Below are 22,171 nucleotides of genomic sequence, written 5' to 3'. Positions count from 1 at the left end.
GCTTTTTTTAAACCTGTCTCGCTATGTTAAACTCTTTTAACATAGCGAGACAGTGTTTTAAAAGAGACTTATACTAATGGAAAAGTCCGGCGACGGACCTTTTCCATTAGTATAAGTCGATGATAACGCACGCTGGCCAAACAGCGTGCACGTTTTGGAATATTAATGGGGGGTCATGGTATAATGATGTGGTTAACATCATTGTTAAAGGGTACTGAAATGTAACTGTAGCACTAAAATGGTGATGAAGCCTTTTATGTCATATGGGTGAAAGCATTAATGGCTTTTCAATAAAACAGACACCTTGGTGGAGTTGTGCTGTGGATTGTTGGTCTTTTTTTGGTGGTATTAACTGGTTTAATACATCCTGGTTACTTGTGGTTATTCTATAGTGCACCCTCCTCATGTCTGTATTTTGTTAATTTGATTCATGGTGGACAAGATGAGTGAGTTACCTGGTGAACTCACTATGTTACTTTAACAGCTTTCAATTTATGTTGCTTGTGGGAATGAAACAATTAATCCTATGACATCAATGCAGCAAGCAGTGGCTGGTCCTGTACTGCAGAATGTGGCCAACCACTCCTTAAGGGGTGGACACAGAATTGCAATGGTTTCTGATCAAGTGAATCAAGATTTTGACATGTTAAAATGGTTAAACTCTTCTCCATTTGAGTTTAAAGTACAGCAAGACAAACCAATAGATCAAGGGTTGCTTAAAACACAAATGAAGGCGCTTGAGTGGTTGACAAAGAAGTATAGAATGTTGCAGATTAATAACACATTTTTAATAAATGTATTTCACTCAAACAAGTCCCTAAGAGATTTCAAGTATGGAAATTACCAGTTGGAACCGAGAAAGGTTCCTTAATGCACCAGGGACTACTGGAACTACTCGTTGGATAGGATTTGACATTATGAAGATTTTGGTACAGGACAATGACCCAAGGCTAGCAAAACTTGATAAAAGTATTAATGAACTTAAACAGTAGTATCATTAATAACTTTGATTCCTTTAAAAATGAATATACTTGTTTACAACATTGAGAAGATGCAGTGTAAACTAATTAGGGACACCAGGGAATAAATGTGTTTACCCCCACCTGTACACATTAAGTCATTTGATTATTTTTTGGCTACAGTATTGATTCTGGTGTTTCTAACAATATTGATGAGGTTGACTGTTACATCAAGATGATTTTTTTTTGGAATTTCCCCCTTTGAGGTGGTGCGAGAGGTTAGCTGACAAAATGGACAGCCCTCGAGGTCAGTGGAACACTTTCAATAACTCAGGATACTTGATGGGGAAAAAATGAAGGGCTGGGGGAGGAGGACAAGGCAGGACAATCATAGCAGAATGAATTAAATGATCCTTTTGGGTCTATGGACAATTGGAGTTTTTGCCAGGGTGAAATCAACGCCATTAATACCTTTAACATTTTCAATTTAAGTGTTAAAATCTGTTACCTGCACACCATTCTTTATTAGAAAGAGGTTCTTGTTTTGTGCCTAATTTTAAAACTGATGTAGCACAGGTTTTGCTTTACTTGAAGTTATACACTAGAATGTTAAGTTTGAAAATGTTTTTTGGTCCTACTGATTATGAGCTGAATTTTTTGAAAAAGAAAAGTGTATATCTTCCCACTTCTAACCGTTGCTTTGCAACTTTTGAATGTTTTTGTGAATTTGAGTTTTAAAAATTTTAAACAGTTAAACAATAGGTACAAAGACAACAAGGAATGAAAGGATTATTTTATATGAATTGATTGGCAACAGAGTCATTATGATTATGATGCCGGATGAAGGTCCGGGAGTAGTCATTATGAACCATATAGACTATTCATGTAAAATGTCTAATATTTTAAAATTTTGACTGTAAATATGAAAGAAGTTCAACAAATTAGATTAATGTGGCATATTCTATGATCAATTGTTTTTTATTTGTTGGTTATTGTCAGGGGGTAATCTCACAAAATGATTTGGAATTCCAAATGGTCGATAAACCTAGAATTCTGTCAATCTTGGAAATTCCTAAGATACATAAAATGTTAATGACCCCCCCCCCCCCCGAGAGCAATTGTGGCTGCTGGGGAGGTCTAAAATGAAATCTATAGCTGGTTACATTGATTTTCACTGTAAATACATCACAGTGAAGACACCTTACATATTGCGGGACTCCTGGCATTTATTACAGTTGCTTAACTCTCCAAAGTTTGAATGTGATATAAGTGTATTAACTGTTGATGTAGTGAATTTATTTTCTGTTATACCCCGTGATGTAGGGTTGGGATTTTTTAATGATATGCTCATGCATGATGGTAAGTTGACAAATTGTAGTGTCGACTTTTTGGTTGAATGTATAGAGATGGTGTTACATAGCAATTGTATTTTGTTTCAGTGCAAACTTTTTATTCAGATCTCAGGTGTAGCTATGGGTGCAAGATGTGCACCGTTATATGCCTATATAGTTCTGGCTAAGTGTGAAAAGAGGGTTGTTTTTACATCACCCTTTTCAGTAATGTTGATGCATATTTCAGATTTCTGAATGACAACTTAATTATTTTGAAAGGGAATCATGAACTGATTCCTCAATTTGTTGATTACAGTACTACCACTTTTTAAAATGTACTCACAGAGTGGGCCGACATCAGATAGACTATCTGGCTATTATGTTGTACAAGAATGAGGATAATAGTAGGTTGTTGTCTACTATGTTTCGAAAGGAGACTTTTTCCAATTCTTGTCTCTACTTTAACAGCTGTCACCCCTAATTCTAGAAAAAAGCCGTGGTCAATGGACAGATTGTTCAGTTATCGAGATTAATTCCGCTGGACAGTTTGTTTGTTGATGTGTATGTTTTTGGATAGGTGTTACCCACTTGCAATGTTAAAAAGACTGTCAATGAAGTGAAAAGATCTACTAGATCTGTCCTTCTTCTAACAGTTGATGGTACGGTATATCAACTTAATATACCTCCTAGAGATAGTGGCAGCAGGGCTGGTGCCATGATAGTACCTTTTAACAATGATGCTAATCACATTGTTAACACTTCGAGAATAGCCTGGAATATGGCTTTTTCTTCTGGGGTTGAAGGAAACAAATTGGTTGTTTGCCACAGATAGTACAGTATAAAGGTAAAAGGTTTGTTAGAGGGAAACCCAGACATTTTAGTAGCATTAACGTTTCTTTTACCATTTCAGTGTAATCAGTAAGATTTGAGGGTATGGTGTCCATGTACTTTAACATGCTATTTATTTCCATGTTGTGTATTTAAATACTGAGATTGTGTATTTCAGGGATTTCTCTCTTCCATGAGATATAGGATCTCAGAGTTAATATGCAGAAATTGTGGGGAGGTGGAGTTGGAAGTGTAGTTCCCATGCAAAATGATTTTAAGTTATTTTTTTTCTCTCTTATAATGTCAGTTTTCTTTGGAAATGTTGTTGTTTTGTGACTGCATTTATGAGTATGGATTTTATGAGTTACACTTCTGTCAGGGGAGCCATAATTCTGTATCTATTATCTTTAAAGGCCTACAAAGTTGCAGTTAACAGTTACAGACAAGTTCCAAACTACAGAGTTTCATATAATTTAACATGGGGTAAAGGAGTTTCACATTGGAAATTGTAGAAGGAGCACACTACCTGCTCCAATTTTGGCTTTAGAAGTCAGCCAGCATCGGTACTCCTCGAAGCAAATAAACTTGTCTTTGCAAAAAACATAACAATGAGATGGAGTATTAACTAAGGATGCCTTGAGCAAATATTATCAGGAAAAATAGACATAGTTGGTATCCATACTACAGTCACTAAGACATACAGAAAGCGTTATAGAGAACAAGGAAAACTAAAGTAAAGTTTCATTCTAAAACATAATCATCTAAAGGAAAGTGTTCCAAGAACCTTTGAGCCTTGCAGCTGTGATACTTTGTTTATGTTCATAGCAGTAAGTAATATAACACAGTATGAGACTATCCACAGGGGACATAGAGAATATTGTACTGAGGTAGGAAACTGCAACTACTCCAGTGGCTCTTCTCTAAACCATCATGTGCCAGTCCTATGTGTGACAGTAGGTACAGAGTGACAACAATTCCAGGCTCTAAATTGTCACATGCCAGTCCTGCATGTGTCAGTGGGTACAGAGTGGCTACGATTCTGGCTCTAAATCGTCATTTGCCAATCTTGCATGTGACAGTGGGTGCAGAGTGACTATGATTCCTAGCTCTAAATCATCATGTGCCAGTTCTGCATGTGACAGTGGGTACAGAGTGACTATGATTCCTGGCTATAAACCATTATGTGCCAGTCCTACATACATGTGACAGTGGGTACAGAGTGACTACAATTCTTGACTGTAAACCATCATGTGCGAGCCCTGCATGTGACAGTGGGTACAGACTGACTAAGATTCCTGGCTGTAAACCATCAACTGCCAGCCCTGCATGTGACAGTGAGTACAGAGTGATTATGATTCTTGGCAAGAACACATCTGCAGGGCTTAACACCTTCAAGATAATGTTGTAGAGCAGTTGCTGTCTGTGTCAGGCATGAGACAAAACAAACTGGCCCTAATAAACAAAATTAATTAAATGGTTGTTTACTTTTTTGGCATCCTAAAGATAAAAAGTTCAGTCACCCCCAAATGACAGAACAGCTTTAATAAGTAATCCAAATGCCAACAGAAGTAGCTCAAACAATGCTAATACCTTAGCTGTGCATAATATAGCAACCAGAAACCTCTAGATGCACTAGATATAGGCAGCTGTTATGTGAGGGCTTCAAACAAGCTTGACCTGGAAACTAATTGCTTATACTTCACAGTAGTGTTTACTCTTAACACTGTATACTAATTAGATTTAACTATTTAATACCCTGAATACCAGAACTGTGCCACTCTAGACGTTGCCTGGAGTACACCACCATATTTTCACTGTCATGAGGACCAGAGAGTGAAGTGAGAGACCTGTCAGACACTGAGGTATTTGAGCAGGGGATGCATGTGACTAGCTGGTAAGTGAGGTTTGCCCATTAGCTCATCATATTCAGAAGCCTGCAACTTCTTTAGTCAGCTAATCAAACACAGCACACAGAAAACAGCACAGAAAGTACAGAATGAAGATAAACTTTGTGTCCACATTCTGACCTGACTTTTTCTGTCATCACTCTCCTTGCCACACCCAAAAGCTACTGTTAATGTTACACTCTTGACATTACTTGTGATCAGTTACACATTTCTTAATTCACCAGTACATTAAACTTCCTATTCAATAAGACACCACTCTAGTGTGCCTGTTCCTGTTATAAATCATTCTGAATTATTTCTGATGTTGAATTTTTAATCATTTGTGGAATAGTCTTTCTCATTCTTTTCCCTAATTCCTATTGTTTTCTGCAATGGTTGGCTTTCCTTCTCTCCTTTCTCCTTCATCAGTAAAGACAGTACAGAACACAGTGAAAACAAACTTAGCATCCACACCCTAACCTGACCTCTGCTTGGTACCTTCCAAGTCATTATAAGTCGGCCATTGGTCTACCTGCTGTACTTTACTACAAACCTGTCCATTTTGTGGCGGCTGGTGACTTCATATCAAAGGGAGGTTACAGGAGATACCCGAATGGGTGGGACCAATTAGAAAGGGAGGCAACTAGAAAGGGGCAAAGCTATGTTACAGTGGGATCAACCTTGGCCATGTTTCTAGGATTAAAATAATAATAGACTTGTGCTAGTTTAATTTTTTCTGCAAAGAGACAGCAGTCACAGCCTGTATGCTTACCCCCCCCCCCCACCCATAAACATTAGTCTTCCAAACCCAGAATTACAACAGTAAAAGGCAGGGCCAGTCATTTCATTTAATTCTCACACTGACATAGTTCCCCCATCCCAATTGCCTACCCAAAATATCTGGTTGTCATACAAGTCTGTACTACATATTAATCTTGCAAAACCACAATTATAACAGAAAGTTAAATAAATGAAAAAAAAAGACAACTACGTTACTGTATTGCTTTTCCATAAACAGCAGCCAAAGGTCAGCACTTGTACTCACTCCATCTCACTAAACCCAAATGCACAGCAGTCTTGCAAAGGCAGAATTTTAACAGTAAATAGCAGGACCACTCATTTCACTTACAAAAAGCCCCCCCACCCCATACTTGTTACCTACCTAAAGAATGTGGCTTGGCCTTGCCAGCATTAGTAATAATGTTTTCAATACTGTACTGAATTGATGCATGCAAGTAAAGTTTGCATTCTATCTTGTTTCATCCAAATACACATTAGTCCTGCAAAGCCAGAATTATTACACCAAAGCTACAATGCCAAACATGTCATCCACAAACAGCCATCATATAAATTGCAAAACTAAAGTATCTGTTTTGACCCTGTCAGGACTGACACGAAAATAGGAATGATTGCATTAATTTACTCTGTTGCACAGAAACAGTAGTTATACACTTGTATGACAGCTGACTTTACCCAAATACACATTAATCTTGCAAAGCCACAATTACAACAGTAAACAGCAAGGCCAATCAACTTATTGCATTCACAAACACCCCCATTACCTAACTAAAGTAGCTGCTTTTTACCCTGTCAGGATTAAAGTAGAAATAATAGTAAGATTTGGGTTGGATACTTGCATTACTTTCATTTCGTTGACAGAAACATTAGTCACAGCTTGTGTGTGCCAGCCAAATACACATTTAATTTTATTTATTTTACTTTTGTTACCCAGGTTTCTGCAACTAACTTTAGTCAAAAAAAAAAAAAAAAACTTCATCATGACTAAGGATTAAAGCACCAACATATTAGAAACATTTTTAAACAAACATTTAGTATTATATACATGAACACATATGGAAATAACATACATTAAGAATTACTCATAAACTTGCTAATTATTTTACATTCATCATAAAGTACAGACAGAAAAGTATTACAGTTTTGCAAAGCTGGAATTACAACAGTAAACAGCAGGGCCAGTCGTTTCTTTCACACATAGCCATAATCTCCATTGGCTACCCCATCCACAGTATCTGATGTGATATTGCAAGGTTAAAAACAAAAACAACAACAAAAAAAGATGACACTGCCATTAAGGTAAGTATTCTTTTTTTTCACATAAACAATACTCAAAGAGTTCAGAGCTTGTTGTCAATCTTACTTCAGTAAAATGCACATTAATCTTGCAAAGCAAGCCAGAACTGCAGTCATTCCATTCGCACATAGGAATTGTCCCCATCCCAACTGTCTAACCAGAGAATCTGTTTTGAGCCTACAAGGTTTAAAATAATGGAAATATAAGACCACGGTTACATTCCTGTATTTCTTTCACACATCACATAGCAAGGAACTTGCACATGGCCTTACTTCAGTTCACCCATGCACACTTTACTCATGCACGAGCAGAGTTTGTTTCAACAACAAAACATTGACAACCCATCCTAATGTATCTTGACTAACCCTGCAAAAAGATTAGGTTAAAAAAAAAATGTCATTCACAAACAACCCCCCCCCGAACACACTGCTTGCTTAGTATCTCTTTGACACCTACCAGGCTGTTACATTAAAAAAAAAATCAACAGCCCCCCCTCCCCAAAACACACAGACCACTAGCATCTGGTTGATCCTGCCAGTGTATTATGTTAAAAAAAGAAAATCATCAGCAGTTCACAAAACACATTGCCTCCCTATACCTGGTTAACTATGCCAAGATATTGTATTAAAAAAAGAAAAGTTGTCAACAGACCCCAGAACACACAGACCACTAACATCTGGTTGACCCTGCCAGGAAAAAAAAAAAAGAAAAAATGAGAGCTTACCTTAAACCCTAATCTGATCGCTGCCTTTCCTCTCTCTCCCTCGCAACTAAAGCACGGGAAGAGGATGCGAGAGTAGCAGGACTAATCAGCAGCCGTGTTATGTACTCAGATTATGTGATGGCTGCAGACTTCACAGTCCCATCAGCTTGCTATTTCCTGTGGTTAAAACCGCAATGACTTCTGGTCATCTTCATTGATGCCTGTAGTCTTCCCAGTCTGGACTGTTTTAAAAATAGTCCAGAGACAAAAAGGTAGTTTTTTAAACTTTTTTTAAAGCAGAACTCAAGCACGCACAGGCTGCCCCAAGTTCCACATTGAATCGCAATTCGACTTTACACACTAGCTTGCAGTTTGAACTGCTGCTAGTGTGTAAAATTTAATAACTAAACTAATGAAACTTTTCTCGTTATTTTTTTTTTTCTTTTGAGAAAGTTGGGGGCTGCAGCCCAGGAGTCCAATACCACAAGCCACCCCTGCATCTATCCAGTGTATCCATTACTCTTGAATAGTGTTAGCTCAGACTGTAACAAATGAAATGCACATAGCTTCCTTACATTTATAACCAACTTGTTAAAAAAGATGAAAAGATTCAGTATTTTATATTGTTTCAAACACACACACACACACACACACACACACACACACACACACACACACACACACACGCAGAATCACACAATCACACCCTGCTCTTGGAAAAAAAGCATCTATGTAAACTGAGACATCCTGATATGCAAATGCTGCATAAAAACTGAATGAGTCAGGTACTAGCAAATAAACACTTTATATGTTGGCACAATATAAGATAGTTCTGTGCTGCTAAGTTGCAGTCTATAAATTTGTAAATTTGATCACTGACTGCATATGATATCAGATTTTCAGGTGTAACAGGACCTTGCTGGAAGTAGCTGTATGCAATACCATCAGTATTTGCCTGAGAATCATTATTTTTATATATTTTCATCAACACGATTTTTTTTCCTTATGAAGTGATGCTAAACCTGGCATACCTACAAGTTACCACTGACTCTGCCATTGTGTGTCTTTAGTGCGATGGTGTTTCCTCATAATGTATTGTGCGAGCCTAGAAGTTATCACTGGCTCTGCCATTGTGTGACTTTAGTGCAATGGTGCTTCTTCTCTGTGTAATGTATTGTGCAAGCTGGCAGTACTTTTTGTGGGATTTCCCCTTTACTTCATTGTTGTGCAACAGTGGATTTTGGGGGTGTGGGTGGCTTTTTCTCCCACATCAGGGGGTGCAGGGGGGCTTTTCTCCCTACAAAAAAGATTGTTTGTGTTTGTATTTTTTTTGGCTCATCATGTTTGGGTTTATAATTTGTGATGAACGATGTGCTAAAAGACAGTGCTTTGTGTTCGGAAAGGTAAGCCACTAAAACAGGACAGTGAATACACCTATGTGATGACAGTGTTATCTCTGTCAGTCATGAGCAATGAACAACCCAACATTACTTTCTACAGTGATCGTCTGTGTCCCCTTCCCCTGTTGATATGAAGCCATGTATTCTGCGCATGTGTAGCCTGTCTGGGTTACCATGAAGCACTTAAACATGAGGCATGTATGTATGTATGTATGTATGTATTTATTTGTCTTTGTTGACTAGGAAAGTCAAACAGGGCAGAGCTTATTTTCAGTGGAGGCCTGAGGAGAAAAGCTCCATCACAGTAAATTTATATTAACAAATGAATTGCACATAGTTCTCGGTAAAAAAAAAAAAAGAAAAGTTGCATTTCACAGAAAAAACAAGCATAGTCACAAGAAGTGCTGTATAGTACAGCACAGCATAAATAAATTAGGGCCAGTATGCAATCTTTCTGTTATTGTCTATGTGGTGACGGTGCAAAATGTAGTAGTCAATTGCTTTATTATAGATTCTGACACTCACTACTCACACATGCTCTCCACGTGTAAAGCAGTGTTTCAAAACTATGCAGAAATGCCGAAGACATTTGGGTTAAGTATATCATGACATTGTTATTTGGATAAATCACTTGCTGCTGTGGTTCACAGGAATAAAGATTTGACTGCAACACAGATAAGCAGAGTTTGATTAGTGGATTGGTTGCTGCAACAGCCAGATGGCGGAGGATGGGAAATGAGTACCTACTGCTTATACATTCTGGGGAGAGAGAGCAGTGGGTTTATGACAGGCTCATTGCTAGGGCAGGAGCCTGGGAAACTGAAAGCAGGTGCCAGTAACAGGAAAGATTTATGGTGTACCAAAGCCAGCCCTTATCTGTGCATGTAAAAGACTATGCATGTATAAGATGAAGGTACATCGGTAATCCCTATGGTGATGGTGGGGCACAGATCACACCAGGGTTGGGTATAGGGCTAATTAGAAATGCTCCAGTAGCTTGCAACCTAGATCACGTGAATCATTTATCGGTGGCGCATATAGCCTTGTTCCCTGCCCAGGAACAAGTAAGATTGGATGCTGTAGGGCCCCTGTATGTGGGTGGGGTAAGCCAGATTTATTTGAGTTTGCAATGAGGGGGTATGCTCATAGCAAGCAGAAAGACCATGTGCAAGCAGGTGCACAAAGAACCCTCATGTCTGTCTGTCTGATGGCACCCCCCCCCAATGGTACTGGGTACAGCCCCCTTGTAGAGGGGATTACAAGGCTGAATCGCATAGGGCATTCTTGGTTGTTGACAGAAATGGGGTGAATTATATCCAGAAAAATAAAATAAAAAATATTTGGATAAGATGCATTTCTTGCAGTCTGCAACACTATGTAATGCACTTAAGAATTATTTCAGTATTTTTTCTGTTTGCATGTATGGAAAGAAATTTCAAAGACTGATGTTTTAGATTTTGAACGTGTTTTATGTGTCAAAGGTCGGAACTCTTGTGAGATGTGATAAAATATTTCAAAGCCTTGAAGGAAATTTGCAAAGTTTAAGAAATACACTTAGAATAAATGAACCAATATAATAAAGACCTGACTAAAGCTGTTTGAGGTACAATTATGAAAAGGTATCAAGAATGACTAAAACGGTATGATTCACAGTAGTGAAAGCATGAGCCAGTGATGGTTTCAGATACTGCTAATGTTGTGTAAGCACCTAAGAAGTGCAAATGTTTTCACCCTTAGGCTTTAAATGGGGATTTACAGCTATTTCAAGAATCTCTAGGAAATCACATTCATTAATTACTCATCACCAAGCCTACTTTTGGAAGGAAGCCTTCTTTGTCCATTTTAGAATATTTTTTCAGTGAACTGGATTTTAATACTCTATTAATAGCTTTTTTACTGAGATATTTTTTGCTAGATGAGTCATCACTCAACCATCATTAAAAATCTTTCATGCATTAAAAGGAAGCTAAGCCATTTATCTTCTTTCTCCAGGATACTTTCTGTCAAATTTCTTTTTATCAGTTTTTTTTCAGTGTGTAACAAATTCAAATAATAAGCAACTGGTCCAGCAGGTAGGACAAAACCTCTGAGTCCAGCCAGTCCAAGATGTGATATTCAACTACTTCAGGAGCAAATCGAGGACTGAAACACCATGTATAACATGAAAATTCTGTGACTAGATGCATCAGTCTTAAAGAGCTGGAAGCTGTTTATACTCTGCAGATCATGCTGTACTTCTGTAGTCCACTTTGGGTCATATGGTTTAAGGTGGATCTCCAAAATCCCTACTTGACTAATTTTATCCCTGATGCGTTTTCCAGTTTTAGTGTGTGTATATAATATAGCAATAACCCACGCCTGGGTGTGGGTAATGCTGGATTTACCCACGGTTGGCGTGGTTTGGCCACAAGGGCGAAGCCCGAGGGACCAAACAAAGCCAACCGTGGGTAAATCCAGCATTACCCACACCCAGAAGTGGTTATTGTTATTATAATGACATTATTTAAGAAAAAATAATTACTTTTCTTAAATAATGGCATTGTATAATGCCTCCTTGCTGCCCTTCCGCAGCTGTCTGGTATTCCACGGAAGTTCTGATGTACTGCGCATTCCTACGCAATACATTAGAGCTGTGGGCAAAAGCATCTCCGTTGCTTTTTACAAACTGTTTCGCTATGTTAAATGGGTTTAACATAGCGAGACAGCTTTAAAATAAGCAAGGAGATCTCCGTTGCTTATTTTAAAGCTGTCTCGGTATGTTAAACCCATTTAACATAGCAAGACAGGTTTAAAAAAAAAGCAATGGAGAAAGCAAGATCTCCGTTGCTTTTTACACACTGTGTCGCTATGTTAAAGGAGTTTAACATAGCGAGACAGCTTTAAAAAAAGCAACGGAGATCTCCGTTGCTTTTTTTAAACCTGTGTCGCTATGTTAAACTCCTTTAACATAGCGAGACAGTGTTTTAAAAAAGACTTATACTAATGGAAAAAGTCCAGGCGACCCGACCTTTTTCCATTAGTATAAGTCGATGATAACGCACGCTGACCAATCAGCGTGCACGTTTTGGAATATTAATGGCGGGGTCATGGTATAATATGCTTGTTTAACCTCTTAACTTGTTCTGCTTTGGAGTGTCTCTCACGCGATGGAGTGTTTCTTTTATATTGTTGTTCCATTGTATCTTTTGGGTTAGCTCCCTTTTTCCTGGATATGTCCTCCTGTCCTCACCTTCTTTTACATATTCAGTAGCCAAACATTCACATCACTCATCTTGGGTGTAGAAGGCTGTGTGTTTTATTCCCACACTATGTAGTTGGATTAATTTTCCAATACTGACACCGCAGTGCAGCATAAGAAGTGTGCTGCACTCCTGAGTGTGCCATCCTTTGGATGAGACATTAAACCATGGCCCCATCTGCTTGAGTTGGTTGTCAGTTACTTGGATGTAAAGGATCCTATGGCACTAATTGAAAGGAGTAGGAAAAGGTCCTCAGTGCCCTGGCCAGATTTTCCCTAGTCAATATGAATCACCACCTTGGGTCTCCCCTGAAAAGAAGTCATTGGCCTAGTGGAACTAACCTGATCAACAAGTGTAAACAAAATAAATCATAAGTTTTGCTTCTCCTTCTATTCAGTCCTGGTTGGAAACTATAGCATCTGTAATGGGAATAAATCTTGGAGTGTGGCCACCAGTTTCTGACCTCTTTCACAGTCAATAAGTAGTTACTTTAGTTTGCGTCTGGCAGGGGAAGGCCTCTGACTACCACTGTGACATATGTCCATGATTTAAGATGTAGACATTGTTATTAAATAAAGAAAACGAAGGACCTCTCCACTGTGCTCACAGAGGTAGTCACACTTCCACCCTGTGTTATCTCATAGTATATCTATTGATTAATTGTTTATTTGCCAGGATGGTGAGCTGGAACAAGACCCTTTTCAGACACCACTTGGGCTAAATTAGAACAATTAACTTAGTCTTCGACATATGTCTTAGCTTAGATACTTATTAAACATCTTTTGTTGGCATAATTCTTGATAATTTTTATTTCAGCATAAGTTGCTGACTGAAGTATTTACCTAACATTTTGAATGACTTCAAAGCATCATATTATGCACTAAAAATACTTAAAATATTGAAGGTGCAGTAAAGTCAATAGAGTTAATAAACTCTACCAAATAATGTATTTAGACTGCTGAAGGCCAAAACTCTGAAAGGCATGAATGCAGTAGAACTGTATGGTCAATAAGTCAACAACTTCTTTGCATCTCTGTCTTGGCATTTTTTTAAACTATTTTTTCTGGTCCTAGTTATATAGCTAAGCGTTCAACATATTAATTGGAGTTATAAGGGTGAATCACTTCTCTCCAAGCAAAGTAAGAACCCCTTTGGACATACACTCATTTGTGTGTGATCCTGATTCTTATTGACTGCGTGGGTCCACTTACTAAGGCTACCCACCAAACAAGCACTGACCCACCTCAGATGTCCGCTGCTTCCTAGTTACACTTGTATCAGGCATAGATAGTATTGTCAGTCTATTCTGCAGCAGATGTGGTTTCATCAGGGAAGAAAAGAGATGTAGTTAAAGTTCAGCATTTGTTTCTTCTTCTTTTCCATATGCATGGGTCACTAGAAGACAGTTTGATTATTTACTGTCTCAACTCCATTAGGAGAAAGGAATAAATCTGAAAATGAAAAAGCACAGAGAAATGAGAAGTGACATATTCTCCCAGGATTCATCAACAAAATGTTCAATCAGGCTGTGGTTTTCTCTTCATATCTCTGGCTCTGCAATATTGCAGACTCTTAAATACCTGCTCCCTGATCTGAAGATGCATGGAAGTTTTAAGATCATATAAATACCTGGAGCTTCTCTGTTATGCTGCTAACCAAACAGTTATGGTAGCTGTGCCAACTGCTGAAGAGGAAACTAGTAAACACAGCATTGATCTGCACAATCAGATTCAGGCTGTTAGATGGTTAAATCAAAAACAATAAGACCACAGTAAAATAATACTTAAATAAATAAAACAAAGAAATATACAGCAAAATTATTTCTCGCATTACTGCCAAGAAAAACACCAGAGTAAGGCCAAGTACGTACAGAACGTTAAATAATCAGGTACACCTTGCTGTGTCTTCAAAAGATGGGGTTTCTGTATGGTTCAATTAATTGAGCCACGTATACAATTAAAATTTTATACAAGAAGATGGCTATATCATAGAGAGAGAGGTTGGACATTGTTAAGGTAATCATTTGAAATGCTGGGACCCACTAGAGTGAGTCCCGAAACATGGATATTGAATGGCTAAAAAAATGGCCTTACATATATCAAGTCCTAGATGGCCTTTTCATGGAATAACCCCTTTTCTCCATGGTATGGTGATGTTGGAGTGTGTGTGTGTGTGTGTGTGTGTGTATACATTTATGTAAATATATATATATATATATATGTGTGTGTGTGTGTGTGTGTGTGTGTGTGTGTGTGTGTGTGTGTGTGTATATGGACCCTTTAGAAGCTTGAGTTTTCAGAAAATCGAAATTTGCATTGTTGAGACGATATGATCGAGTTTCCAAAAACTCAGAGCTTGTGAATGGAGAAAGCGGGACAGTGAAGACTGACGAATTTACCGTTTTCCCCACTGTAGGGCGATCCTGAAGTTGGTTTATATAATATGCAGGGGTGTGGGGGGATGCATCTCATGGGGGTACAGGGGGGCTTGTCCCTTTGAAATAAATGTAGAAAAAAGGCAGATTTTTGTTTTTTGAAGTTCAAGTTTTCAGAAACTCGATCATATCATCTTGATAATATGAATTTCGAGTTTCTGAAAACTTGAGCTTCTGACATAGACCCATATACATATATACAAACACACATCTCTCCTCCCTCCCTCTCGCTACATATATATATATATATATATATATATATATATATATATATATATATATATATATGTATATGGTTGAGGTTGTGGGGGACACAGGAGAGAAGTTTAAAGGTGAAAAGCAATCTTCAAGCTTCGCTCTTCTCTTGGATTTTCAATTTTTTTTTCGGCTTGTTAGCACTTGGCATTTCGAGTACCAATATTTCAGTAGGGAACTCGCAGTTAGAAAGGGACTGTGTGCCTGAAGTGCCATCACTTCTGGGTACTATGCTGTAGTAAAAAGAATCGCTGTGGGTTTTACTGGAGGAAATCTTGACATATTCCTAGAATCAAAAAAGAAGAGAGTTTTCCAGGCAGTAACTACATGCTGTGACATTAACTCCTATTTCATTTGGGAATTACTGGACTTAGTGTGAGAATTGTGTCCCTTTATTTGTGATGCTGGGACTTTGAAAGAAGGAAGGGACTTGTGTGTGATTTTCTTTGAATGTTATTCCCTTGTTTGTGTGAGATGAGTCTATACCATTTTATTTTATTTGACTGCACAAAAAACAGTTTTGTGTGTGTGTATCTATATCTATATATATATATATATATATATATATATATATATAGATATACACACACACACACACACACACACACACACACACACACACACACACACACACACACATTTCTTTCTCTAAATATATACATGAATATAATGCGCACACACACACACACACACACATTATATATGTGTGTGTGTGTGTGTATGTGTGTGTGTGTGTGTGTGTGTGTGTGTGTGTGTGTGTGTGTGTATAACACATTTATGACATTGTTCTTTTGAATATTCAATAAGCTTCAGAAACTGTACCCTTAGTGCAGCCTGCCTTAAATATGTCCACAATCTTTTACTCAGAATTCTAAGTTTGCTTTGCAAAAACTGGATTACCTAAAGGGCCATCTCCAAGGTACCTGGCTCCATGCCATAGACAGATAAGGCTCTGACTATGACTGTGATGACCCAGTACTGAGCAGTAAATCAGGCACTGGAGGAACAATGGTACTGAACAGCTGCTGCCAGTTCACCAATCCTGTGGGAGGGCAGAATTCCAGTCTGCAGCATCTAATACCTCAAAGGAATTGAGGTATGTGATATGTAGCAGGAGATAACAAAGATGGATGCTTTGCACTGCCAAACTGCATTTGCATAGTTGCCTTGAGAGCATGACTGTGGAAGTGTATTTCTGTACTGAGGGACTACTGGGCCCAAATTCCTGTGTGAATGCATACCTCGGGCACCAATGGAGGGGCCTGGGCCTTAACTGAAGATCCTGAACATGCTGCAGATAGCCTGGGCAAACATCTGAGTTACCAATATGTGTTCACTCCCAGGAGAAGATCCCTCCAAAAGGGGTGATGTCATGTACTGCAGTCAGACTGTGAAAGGAGGAACTGTTGGGTAAGCAATACAGTTAGCAGAAGGCTAAATGATCTAGCCAAGTATGATCAAAAAAGCATTAAAAATGTAAAATGGATTGCCCACTTAAAATTAACACATTCTGTGGGACTGACTGTTGCTTCTGTATCTATAGCCCTAAATGACAGCTAGACATCAAACAAGATAAGAAACATGATATAATTAGACTTCTGGCAGACAGGGAGAACGTGGCTCACTCAGTCTGCACATGCCTGTGTCTGTTCTATAATATACCAACAATCATTATTACCCAGGCTATACCCCACTATCCTTTCCCGTCCCCTATCAGACTTGGCTTATGTTTGTCCATTGCATTCTTGAATTGTCTCATCATTCCGGAAGCTGCTGCCTTCTCAGAGAGGCTCCTCCATGAGTCCATAACTATGCCAGTTTCCAATGCTTTAGCTGCAGGATTCAATGGACTAGGGACTAGAGCAACTCATCATGTTGAACTGCTGCAAACCTCCTTTCTTGATAGACAGAACTAATTATTTATAGTTCTTTCTCATAATTTGTACAGGACAGAGCTTGGTTTTATTATGGATTTATGCAAGCATTTGATTAAAAGGTTGTCAGTATTTTATCATTTTTCTTAGAAAAATATCTTTGCTGTGTTCTTGCAGATATCATCTATAGATTCCCCAAAACTTAAGGATTCCTACAGTTCACAAAAATCCATTGCTGATTTACGTTTACTTTGTGTAAGACCAGAACACAAAATATCAAGGTGTAACATTTTGCTACATATTTAACTATGCTATCAGAAAGAATACTAAAAACTCTGTAGAATTTGTACATGACCAAAAGACTAAAGAAAATATGGAAGAGGAGTCAGTTCCTGCTGTTAATACACCAAATCTATCCTCAGAGCTTTCACCTGGTCCTAGAGAAAAGAAAAGAAAAATGAAAAGGAATGCAAGGAAGCATCAGGAATATTAGAAGCACGATCACCTAAAGTTCACAAGGAAGCATCAGGAGCATTAGAAGTACAATCACCCAAAGCTCACAAGGAAGCATCAGGAGCATTAGAAGTACAATCACCTAAAGTTCACAAGGAAACATCAGGAGCATTAGAAGCACAGTCACCTAATGTTTGCAAGGAAGCATCAGGAGCATTAGAAGTACAATCACCTAATGTTTGCAAGGAAGCATTAGGAGCATTAGAAGCATGATCACCTAAAGTTCACAAGGAAGCATCAGGAGCTTTAGAAGCATGCTAAAGTTTGCAAGGAAGCATCAGGAGCATTAGAAGCACGATCACCTAAAGTTCACAAGGAAACATCAGGAGCATTAGAAGCACAATCACCTAAAGTTCACAAGGAAGCATCAGGAGCATTAGAAGTACAATCACCTAAAGTTCACAAGGAAGTATCAGAAGCATTAGAAGCACAATCACCTAATGTTTGCAAGGAAGCATTAGGAGCATTAGAAGCATGATCACCTAAAGTTCACAAGGAAGCATCAGGAGCTTTAGAAGCATGCTAAAGTTTGCAAGGAAGCATCGGGAGCATTTGAAGCATGATCACCTAAAGTTCACAAGGAAGCATCAGGAGCATTAGAAGCACAATCATCTAATGTTTGAAAGGAAGCATCAGGAGCATTAGAAGCATGATCACCTAAAGTTCACAAGGAAGCATCAGGAGCATTAGAAGCATGATCACCTAAAGTTCACAAGGAAGCATCAGGAGCATTAGAAGTACAATCACCTAAAGTTCACAAGGAAGTATCAGGAGCATTAGAAGCACAATCACCTAATGTTTCTAAGGAAGCATTAGGAGCATTAGAAGCATGATCACCTAAAGTTCACAAGGAAGTATCAGGAGCTTTAGAAGCATGCTAAAGTTTGCAAGGAAGCATCAGGAGCATTAGAAGCACAATCACCTAAAGTTCACAAGGAAACATCAGGAGCATTAGAAGCACAATCACCTAATGTTTGCAAGGAAGCATCAGGAGCATTAGAAGTACAATCACCTAATGTTTGCAAGGAAGCATTAGGAGCATTAGAAGCATGATCACCTAAAGTTCACAAGGAAGCATCAGGAGCTTTAGAAGCATGCTAAAGTTTGCAAGGAAGCATCGGGAGCATTAGAAGCACGATCACCTAAAGTTCACAAGGAAGCATCAGGAACATTAGAAGCACAATCATCTAATGTTTGAAAGGAAGCATCAGGAGCATTAGAAGCATGATCACCTAAAGTTCACAAGGAAGCATCAGAAGCATTAGAAGCATGATCACCTAAAGTTCACAAGGAAGCATCAGGAGCATTAGAAGTACAATCACCTAAAGTTCACAAGGAAGTATCAGGAGCATTAGAAGCACAATCACCTAATGTTTCTAAGGAAGCATTAGGAGCATCAGAAGCATGATCACCTAAAGTTCACAAGGAAGTATCAGGAGCTTTAGAAGCATGCTAAAGTTTGCAAGTAAGCATCGGGAGCATTAGAAGCACGATCACCTAAAGTTCACAAGGAAGCATCAGGAGCATTAGAAGCATGATCACCTAAAGTTCACAAGGAAGCATCAGGAGCATTACAAGCATGATCACCTAAAGTTCGCAAGGAAGCATCGGGAGCATTAGAAGCACGATCACCTAAAGTTCACAAGGAAGCATCAGGAGCATTAGAAGTACAGTCAGCTAAAGTTCCTCCTTTAATTTCTGATTCAGCACTGAACCAGGCATTGGTTTGTGTGATCCTGGAGTCTGCAGTGAGTTTAACACAGACCACTGTGGACAAATGCATTTTGAAATAAAATAGACTTCTAAACTGAAAAAGTCCACAAACTCAGAAGTCAGACAATTTAACTTTTTATCATTTCTGAGGTATCTTAAGAGCAGATGTTTTGACTGACATAGCAATAATCGGTCAGTTTATCTTTAAATGAAAATCTTAAAGCAAGGCATATGTTTAGTACTAGCAGAAAAAATGTATTTATGTTAATGGATGCTTTTTAATGCATTTGCTTTTGTTTTCTTTTCTAGGATGCATTCAGAGCTTTTCACCCTGATCTTAACTATGTGAGGAAGTTTCTAAAGCCACTCCTTTTAGGTGAACTGGCACCAGAAGAACCATCTCAGGACCGAGACAAATGTGTGAGTTGAAACATGAGTACACATAATCTTTACAGAAATATAGTCACAACAGAATCTTAAATTGTTGTTTGACAGCAAGTATCTTCCACACTTTTTGGGCAATTTATACTTTGGAATAGCAGTTGTTTTACTAGCTAGGCTAATTCTTGTTTACCAAGCTGAAACATTCTGGCACCCTATTATATAATTTTCACTTGTTTGCACTGTAACATTATACATAATGACACATGCTATTTCTACATCTGCTCTAGAATTTGCACTCATGCTGTCTCCTCACATTCTAGTACCACTTGAGTGTCTCTTTGCACTCCATTGTTATACCCTTATTTGTACAGTAGTAGCTGGCCTTATTCTGCTAACTTAACTTCTCAGATTAACATGCTTGCAGTGTACCTGTTATGTGCTACAGTCTTCCTCCTTTGCATACACTCCTATATCCTGCAGGTCTATATCATATGAACGAATTGCACAAATTGCGAATGCTCATAATATCGAATGTACCGGACCTCAAAGTGCTTTTTCTGAGATCACAGTACAGTGAAGAATGGGATATTTACTCTTTCATCACTGTAGTGCGATCTCGGAGTTGGAATATATATTTAGCAGGGGGTGGAAGTTCGAGGTCCAGTATGTTCGATATTATGAGCGTTTTTTGTGCGATTTGCTCATATGATATAGACCCATATCCTGCTTCCTGGGCCTTTGAATATATTTAGTTATATAGTTTTGGTCATATCATATTAATCTGACTTCTCAGATTACCATGATCTACAATACTTGTATATAAAGTTTTGCTTATTGCCATTATATTGGTAGCCAGCTATATGCAACAAACTCCATATTTCTCACTGTTAAATTTATTTCTTGGCATTTTTTGCCTCTGTGGCTGCTGAATTATCAAGCCTTCCCTTACTGGACTTGAGTCCATTCATTTCCTCACAGAACGAGGGCAAGAGATGACTAAAGGGGCTGTTAGGCAGGCAGTCATGAGGTGGTTTGTGTGCTTTTTGGCATCCTGACAATTAAGTCATTCTATGAGTGAGGAACTGTTCCTGCCCCATTGGCTGATGAGATCATTCTTATATCTATCAGTGTCCTACAGCCACAGTGGTGTGTGTGTGTGTGTGTGTGTGTGTGTGTGTGTGTGTGTGTGTGTGTGTGTGTGTGTGTGTGTGTGTGTGTGTGTGTGTGTGTGTGTGTGTGTGTGTGTGTGTGTGTGTGTGTGTGTGTGTGTGTGTGTGTGTGTGTGTGTGTGTGTATGCTACTGCGCATATGTTATTGAGGGCTACAGTCACAAGCTTGAACAACCCAGAGCTTGGTCATTTTATGGTATGCAAGCCTCTATTTACATGATGGTGACTGGCTAACTGCTAGCCCCTCACACAAAGATAGTCAAGATGGTGTTGGCCATTCATTCCCATCCTCCCCTGTCCAGCTCTTTTAATGCCCAAGCCAGTAGTCAAACTTGTGTTGTTTGAGTCACAGTCAGGGCTTTTTTTTCTAGGTCATTATTGTCTCATGCCTGCCAGTCATCAACCCTCCTCTTAAACAGACAATGGCCACTTGGTCATCTGCTCTGGGGAGTCTACCAGTTGCCTAGGAGAGAGCTGCTGGAGGGGGGTGAGCCATCATTCAGACTGTCATGAAAGTGCTGTTTGCTTTCACCAGCATCCTGGCAAAGGACCCCATATCACTAGGTGGGTTGCAAATTGGCTCACAGAACCCACAGTGTGAAAGTAGCAGACTCTAGTCAGACTGCCAACCAGTCAAGTGTGGAGTCCCACAGGGATCGGTCCTGGGTCCTCTCCTGTTTGACATCTACTTCTCAGAAGTCCAGTCCAACACAGAGGGACTCTGGCTGATCAAGTTTGCAGACGACTGCAAGCTGGGAGCCATTATTAACTCCCCAAGTGATGTAGACATCCTACAGAAAGGCCTCATTGAGACCGATGACTGGTGTTGAAACCAGGACCTTAAGGTTAATGCCAAAAAATGCGTCGTCATCCCCTTTGGGAAAAACTCAGTTCCCACTAATTACCACATTGATGGGAGCCCACTGAACACTGAAGACGTTATAAGAGATCTGAGGACACAGGTTGACAGCAATCTCTCCTTCGACCACCACATTGCCACTGTGGTCAGAAAGTCTTTCTTTGTGACACATCTCATTACCAAGGGTTTTGCATCCAGGAAGAAAGAGATCATCATCTCTCTCTCTCTACTCTTCCACTCATTAGGCCAATCATCAGGTATAATACCCCATTTGGTATGTACCTCACTAGACACATGTAACACCTGGAAAGGCCACAAAAGTACCTCATGAAGAGGATCCTAGGCCTTAAACACATGTCCTACATGGAAAGACTCAAAAAACTCCAGCTATTCTGTCTCATTTCGTCTACTAAGAGGCGATCTCTGCTTGTCTTACAAAGCCATGTCTGACCCAGCTCTGTTAGAAATGTTACATCTAAAGAAATCCCAATCCCTCTGCACCACATGCTCCAGAGACCTCAACCTCATT

General features: G+C 39.0%; 1 protein-coding gene across 2 annotated transcripts in view; it reads left to right on the top strand.

The window, feature by feature from the left end:
• Positions 1-22,171, top strand: part of FADS2 (fatty acid desaturase 2) — a 416,746-nt gene that overhangs the window by 76,932 nt on the left and 317,643 nt on the right. For both annotated transcript variants that reach the window (XM_044067446.1, XM_044067448.1), the window contains exon 2: positions 19,540-19,650. In XM_044067446.1, the coding sequence (XP_043923381.1) occupies positions 19,540-19,650 (111 nt within the window). The remainder of the gene's footprint in view (positions 1-19,539; positions 19,651-22,171) is intronic.

This window comes from Protopterus annectens, chromosome 3.part1, assembly GCF_019279795.1.
Source record: "Protopterus annectens isolate FY-2018-M chromosome 3.part1, PAN1.0, whole genome shotgun sequence".
NCBI lineage: Eukaryota > Metazoa > Chordata > Ceratodontiformes > Protopteridae > Protopterus > Protopterus annectens.
This window is presented reverse-complemented; position numbering and strand designations above follow the sequence as displayed.